Source organism: Volvox carteri (assembly GCF_000143455.1).
Source record: "Volvox carteri f. nagariensis unplaced genomic scaffold VOLCAscaffold_30, whole genome shotgun sequence".
NCBI lineage: Eukaryota > Viridiplantae > Chlorophyta > Chlorophyceae > Chlamydomonadales > Volvocaceae > Volvox > Volvox carteri.
The window spans coordinates 462578-470021 of NW_003307573.1; the positions used below are offsets into that span (position 1 = coordinate 462578).

General features: G+C 54.0%; 1 protein-coding gene across 1 annotated transcript in view; it reads right to left on the reverse strand.

Annotated features, from left to right (window-relative positions):
* VOLCADRAFT_93195 (uncharacterized protein) overlaps positions 1-7444 on the reverse strand; it is a gene marked incomplete at both ends in the record, with an annotated part of 17075 nt that overhangs the window by 2318 nt on the left and 7313 nt on the right. The window contains 13 exons of the mRNA XM_002952528.1: positions 18-165; positions 404-600; positions 951-1032; positions 2230-2337; positions 2785-2816; positions 3363-3467; positions 3960-4217; positions 4717-4888; positions 5096-5153; positions 5567-5906; positions 6202-6335; positions 6554-6677; positions 7031-7176. Of these exons, the coding sequence (XP_002952574.1) occupies positions 18-165; positions 404-600; positions 951-1032; positions 2230-2337; positions 2785-2816; positions 3363-3467; positions 3960-4217; positions 4717-4888; positions 5096-5153; positions 5567-5906; positions 6202-6335; positions 6554-6677; positions 7031-7176 (1904 nt within the window). The remainder of the gene's footprint in view (positions 1-17; positions 166-403; positions 601-950; positions 1033-2229; positions 2338-2784; positions 2817-3362; positions 3468-3959; positions 4218-4716; positions 4889-5095; positions 5154-5566; positions 5907-6201; positions 6336-6553; positions 6678-7030; positions 7177-7444) is intronic.

Genomic DNA, 7444 nt, shown 5'->3' on the forward strand with positions numbered 1-7444 from the left:
CTCCCTCCCAACCTCACATCTTTGTAAATGAGGAAGCCGCAAAATAGCATCCACAGCAGTACGGCAAAACTCGTCATTGCCACGCACGCGGGCATGTTGGGGGTGAGGTTCATGCAGCCCATTCCCAGGTACGTGAAACACAACAGGTTGAGCCAAATGAACAACCTGTACGACAAGAGCGGGAAGAGGGGGGAAGGGAGGAGGGGGAGGAGGGGGGGGGCGGGGGGGAAAGGGGTTTTAGTTTGTGATTGAGGGTGTCGGTGTTTGCGGAGTGACAGCTGAGCCATTCATTCAGATTAAAACAGAAGAAGAAGAAGAAGAAGAAGAAGTAGAAGTAGAAGAAGGACAGGGCAGAAAGCAGGGCCATGGGCCCACCAGGGGTCCGATTAAATGTTGTGCTCACCAGAACCAGAGGGCCTTGGACGAGTCGAACTCGAATTGAGTGGTGCAGTACACGATGATAACGTACACCACCGACTGTACGAACAAGTACGGAAACTCCGCCAGGCCTTGCGCCGCTGCGAATACGACACTGCTATACATTCCGGACGCTCGTTCCCGGTAGAACACGGCACGTTCAGACATCGTCACTGGCATGATCTGCGGGTGTGGGTTTTTGACGGGGGTTGCGTGTTAAGAGTTACGGGGTAAATTAGAAAGTACGACAATGTGGTGGCATCTCCCCTAGCGAGCATCCTGATAAAGGGGGGGGAGCATCACCTAAATCGCAAAAAACACGTAACGAAGTGTGTCGATATGAGTGTGTGTATGTGTGTGTGAGAGAGTGTGTGAGTCTAAAATTGCGTATGTGTTGCATTTTGTATCAGGCGGGAGGGCGTACTGCCCGCGGCCTGGATCACCGAAATTTGTGCATTTACTGGATCTCCGTACGGGAGCTTTCAAAATCATGTGCCGCTGTAAGATGTGATGTGTGTCGTACGGTGTCGTACCGTGAGGCAGTTCGTCATCGCCAGGAAGAGAGCTGTGGAGAAGAGCGCACCCATAATGTCCAGCACACCCAGAAGGGAAGACCTGTACGGCAACAAGGAATGTACGGCAACAAGGAATGTACGGCAAAGAAAGGCGCCGCAGAGCTGGTCGGTTGCCCTCATCCCAAACACACACATCCGCACCCAACACCACAAAAACACATAAACCCCCACCCTAATAAAAAATATCCCTCACCTCTCTCCCGCCCCGAAACCCAAACCCAAAACCCACACGCACGCACCTCTTAGTGCCCCTGTCCCAGTACAACGTTCCCAGCGCCAGCCCCAACAACACCGTAACTGCCAGGCGCAGCAAATTGTACGACGGATTACGCCAGTAGCTAACCAGGTAGCGCTGGACGAGCAAGTACAACTGTACGACAGCGGGCTGGGAGTAACGACGCGCTGGAATGGCGGCGGCGGCAGCGGCGGCGGCATCGTCGGTTGCGATGGCAGTAGTCGTGGTGGTGGCGGAAGTGGCTGTAGCGGCGGCAGGTCCTGCTACTGCTGCTGTCCGGTAATGCTGTAGTCGGGAGGCGGCGACGCTGCGCAAGAGCCGTGTATGTGTATGTATGTATGTATATAGGAGGAGAAGAAGGGAACAAAGGTCCTTATTAGTGCCTTATCTCGCTCGGTAAAGCAGGGTCCCCCCCCCCCCCTGAATTGACCGACAGCCAAACAGACAGACAGACAGACAGACAGATAGACACATAACAGTGCCAGACAGCTATATACCGCAGGCACAGATGAAACCCAGTACAATATACGACATGTCGTAATATACGACATGATACTCACGCGGCCAAATCACTCCGCTCCCAAATATCGCCAAAGTCCACCCCCATGCGCTCCTCGGCTGCGGGGGAGGTCACCTCCAGCATGTAGTTGGCGGGGTTGAGCACCGGCTGGTAGCTGCACGTGTGTATGTATGTGTGTGTATGTGTGTATGTATGTATGTATGTATGTATGTATGTGTGTATGTGTGTGTTGGGGGGGAGTGAGAGTGGGGGAAAGGGGGTGAGAAAGGGGTGAGAGAGAGAGTGTGTGTCCTCGGCGCAGGGGTATTAAAAACAAGTTTGGGGTTTTACGGGCCGCCCTCGCCGTGTCGTACACGGGTCGAAACAACGGCGGCATTGACAATTCCCATTGTGCGGTGTTTCTTAACGTCAAGGGGCATTGGGGGGTTACAGACACGATAGCCAGCCCTTACACCACATGCGTGTGTGTATGTGTGCCGTACCTGGGCACCCCGGGTATTGACTCCAGGTAGGCAATGAGCTCACTTTGGTTGGGCCGACCCACGGGTCCGTTGAAAATGACCCGGCCACCTGGCTTCAGAAGTAATAACCTGAGCGGGGGGGAGGAGGGGTGGGTGCAGATGGGGAAAGGGGGAAACAAGACGCACACACATACACACATACATCCATACCCACATACATACATTCATACATATGGTTTGGCTCTCTCTCTCTCCACACGATGTACATGTAAGGCATGTCCTGTGCCCAACCCCAAACACCCACCCGCCCCTCGTCCCGCCCACCGACTGATAAGTGCACTTGCACGTGTGTGTATGTACGTCTGTCTGTATGTCACGTCGCTCTGAAACTCCGGCCGCTAGAAATCCACCACCTCTTCCCCTCACACTAACACACACACACACAAATACACACAGGCACGCGCACAAAAGCTGTGCATAAATCCAGTACGTCAAGCCGGATGGAGATGTCGTACACACACATGCACACGTACGACATACACATAATACGCGTGTACAACCGATCACTTCACTCACTCGTCAAAATAGTCCATGATCTCCCGGTTAGGCTATAGCGAGGTCCGGTACGACATGTAAGGGGGTGGGTGTACGGCATAGGTTTGAGTCCCCCCGGGGCCAAATCATTGGGAGGTCATAGGTTTGTGTATTTTAGGGTTTATGTCGTACCGGTACAAGGTGCGGTCGCGGGCTCGGGTTCCACAGATATCGATGTACGGGGACGTACGGGACAACGTCACGTCAGATAAAAAGAAAGGAAGGCCCCCATCCCCGAAGAGGTAAAGGAAGTACCTGATGAAAAGTAAAGGTGTCAGTTAAAAAAATATGAAACCTTCACCTAAAATTCTTAAGTCCCAGCCCTCAGAATTCTCGTTGGGCTTTAACCGAAGATTCGGTTGCAATCGAGATTCGTGGTCAGTTGGTTCGTTGAAAAGTGTATATCTTATACATGTGCTTAACATTTTGCCAAAGCCCTATTAACACTCATACATGTTATGAGTATTGATGTAAAGTGTTAGTAGAAGTGTTAGTAGAAATCAAGTGAGTATAGAAACTTTTGTAGCCCGGTGTAATAACAACAACAGAAACCCACTCACCTGGTGAATGGTGCACACCACTGTACGACCAGTCGCTACCGTATTCCGTACGGCACGCATGACCATGCCGGCAGCGCGTGCGTCTAGCCCCGTGGTGGGTTCGTCCTGGCGTGGGGTTTGATGTGTGTGTGTGGGGGGGGGGAATTGGGCGGGGCGAGGGGGGGTAGGGAAAACGTGTGTGTGTATGTACGGCGGTACACGGCCCTGCTCGACTGCAGCCGTGTAGAGGGCTAGTCAGGGTTTCTGGGGAGGGGTTTGTGGGGATAGGTTGCGCGGGTTTTAGGGGGGAATGAGGATCGGAAACCGGGTGGGAAGTTACACGTGTCAAGCGGTGGTAGTGGTTGTAGGATTGGCGGGAGTACGGCACGACAATCCTACCTACTTTTTTTATTTTTTATTTACACAAAATAAATTAAATGTTCCGAGGAAAAGGGGTCTAGAACTACTTTGATGACCTGCAGGCAGTCCCCTCAAGAAATCTCGAGGGAAGGACAGGGTACGACGAAGGGAACGACGGTAACCGAAACAACCGAAAAACGAATATAATCAACTAGATAAAAAAATATCTCATGCGGTCAAGCCGAGTTCAAATCTCACCAGGAACATGATTGATGGATTCGCCACCAGCTCGCAGGCAATGGTCAATCGCTTCCGGGCCTCCGTGGACAGGCCGCCGCCCACCGCCCCGCCGGCGCCTACCGCGTGCCTGGCCAGGGGCCCCAACTCCACCACCTCCATCACCTCCGCCACGTGCGCACGAATGGCAGTACGGCTCCCCCCCGAAGAGGTGTACGACAATACCCCAGGAGGGACACGAAGACGTGCGGAGAACAGGAGGGCCTCTTCTACCGTGGCCTGCAGCAGACGTGTGTGTATGCGTGAACGTATGCGGAGGGAAGGGGGGGGGGGAGTTGTGGTTGACATCGCCTTAGGGGGTGTTGACGAACTAAGAAATCACGGAAGCAGAGGATTTGGTGTGGTAAGTCCGTATGTCTGTCTGTGGGATTTTAGGGTGTCGGAAGGTATTATAAGAAACCTACGGCTCCGTACACGTGTTTCCGTACATGTACGATTATATTGCTGCACTCACTTCCCTCCCCCTCCTCGCCTTCTCGTCCCCTACACCCCCCGTTCTCCACACCTCATTCAGTGAACCGCCAGCCACCTGGCCCGCCTCTACCTCTACCTCTACCTCTACCTCTACTCGCAAAAACACATACTAGTCCAACATCCATAACCCGATACGCACACGCACATACATACGCACACACACATACACACCTCCAATCTCCCACACCCAACACACAACCCTCCCCCCAAAACCCCAAATCAATATTGATGTACACGGCGGCACCTGCGGGTTGTGCGCATCGAACTGCTCCACGTAGCCCATCACTCGCGCGAATGCGGCCATGCGTTTGGGAGCCCCGTTCACCAGCTGCTCCCCCTCCTGCCGGCCCCCCGTTTTGCGACCCGCCAAAACGTCCATTAAGGTGGTCTTGCCGGCACCGGACGCGCCCATCAGACTGGTAGTTGACGGTTGGTGGTTGGAAGGTTGGGGTTCGCGGTTGCGCATGTTGGTTGGTGGTTAGTGGATGATGCAGGATTAAGGGGTTCAGGAACACATGTCACACTTTTTGGATGCACACATACATACATACGTACATACATACATATATGCAATACATACATACATACATACATCCTGTTACACCCCCCGCCCCCTCCCTCACCTGGTGAGAACCCCCGGTAAGAAGACACCACCGACGTCCCGCAGCAGTTGCAGCTCGCCTGAAGTCACACGTGCGCATGCGTGCGTGTGTATGTATGCATGTATGTGTATACGTGTATATGTCTATGTTTTGGAGAGAGAAAGTAAAAGAGTTGTTGAGGGTTGAAAGGGGGTATCTAAATCGGGTTTGGAAGGGGGGGCCCCAGCAGGGGATCTCAGGGCAACTGGAAGGGTATCGAGGCATGACTTGTACGAACCAGCATTTGTACGGCATGCATCATCACTGCCGTACGACACCATGACCGTGTCGTACAGGTCAGAGAAAGGCAGCGGAAGACCTCCCACTCCAGACTTGACTCCGTACACGTATTTCCGTACACACGTCTCCCACCCCCAACCCCCAAAACCCCAGCCTCGTCCACCCGCGTCCAATACACACCCATTCAGATTTCCCCCTCCCCCTCCCCCTCACCCTTGCCCTTCGGTTCCGGGACAAAGTAGTTGATTCCCTTGAAGGTCATTACAACTGGCGAGAACGACAAGTTCGACCCATGGGTCGTGCGGTGTACCTCCAGAGCCTCCAGGTCCTTGGTGTGGCCGTTACCATTACCGTTACCGTTTGCACCACAACCGTCGCTGTTGTTAGCCGTTTCGCCGTTAGCATCCCCACCGTTGGACTCAGCGGGGGAAGACCGCTGGGGGCCGTATGTCGATTTCACGCAGATTCGAATGTGTATGGGTTCGTTCTTCTGGTTGTTGTTTCCGTTGGTAACGTTGTTGTCGTTTCCGTTGCGGCCGTTAACAGCTGCTACCTGTCGAGTTGTGTTGGCGGCAGGTATGCAGAAGGTCTGAGTGGTGCGTTTGTGTCCGGTGTAATCACGTATGTATGTGTGTATGTGTGTACGTGTGTATGTGTGTGTGTATATGTGGGGGATAAATAACCAGCGAGCGAAGGGAAGGGGGAAAAGGGGAGGGACACTTCGAGCCGGGGAAAGGGGGACATACACAGACGCGTCGAGGTGAAGACATGCCTTCACCGCTTTTCCTGATCTCTTTCTGCCACATTGCAACTGCGGGCCCCTCGTCCAACCAAATTAACGAACCGACCTGGCCCGCCGCCAACTCCAATTCCTGTTGGTCGTTGTACGGAGACTGGTAGTTATCGTTGTCGTCCTGCCGCCGCAGCTTGGCCTCCTCCTCCTCCTCCTCCTCGTCCAGGGGAGGTCGGTAGGTGGAGGGCGCTGCATACACATACACACACACGCACGCACGTGTACGACACGCCTATTTTGTACGAAGAGAAACCAGAAGCGGGGGCACACGACAGGACTATCGGTATGATGATCATGGCAATGTGTGGCAAGCTTGTTCCAACACTTCCCAATCCCTAAAACCCTAAACCCCAAAAGGCAGAAAACCTTCCCCCTCCCCTCCCCTTCCGTCCCCCCAACCACCTCACCACTTGCAACATTAAGCGCCACAACCTGCAGCACCAGCAGCACCAGTGACAAGCCCATGACGGTGCCGATACCCGCCCATACCCAGCGCCATTCCGTGTAAAACCCCCGTGCCAGCAGGGAATACTGCAAAAAGGGGGAGAAGGGGGAGAAGAGGGAGAAGGGGGGGGGAGGGGAAGAGGAAGTGTCAAGAGGGGGAATGGCGCGGGGTGAAATGTGTGAGTGACTTCCCCCTCTTCCCCCCTTCTCTCTCAAACATACACACACATACACACATACACACACATACACACATACACACACATACACACACATACACACACATACACACACATACACACACATACACACACATACACACACATACACACATACACACACATACACACACATACACACACATACACACATACACACATACACACATACACACACATACACACATACACACATACACACATACACACATACACACACACCTGGCCAATGGTGATGTCAGGGCGGCCAAAGTCCACGGCGGGTGTGCCCCAGGGAGCCGCCGTGAGCTCGTTGATGACCATGGACCTCAGCGCCCAGGCCATGGGGTTGCACCAGTAAAACCAGATCCACCAGGGGGGTATGGAGCCTGTCCAGGGAGGGTACGAGGGGGGGGAAGGGCGGGGAAAAAGTGCCGTGTGTGTGTGTCGGGGGGGGGAGTGGGGGATGCGGAGGAAAGCCCTCCGGGGGGGTTTGGGTTTAGTCAAGGGAGGGAGGGAGGGAGGACATCCCGATGGGATTCCTCAGGATCTCGTCACAACTTCATACCCGATTAACCACTGCCACTCAACCCAATATCCCGCCCGTCTGGGCCATTGGGGGGTTTTAGTTTCCCCCTCCCCTCCTCCCTTCCCTCA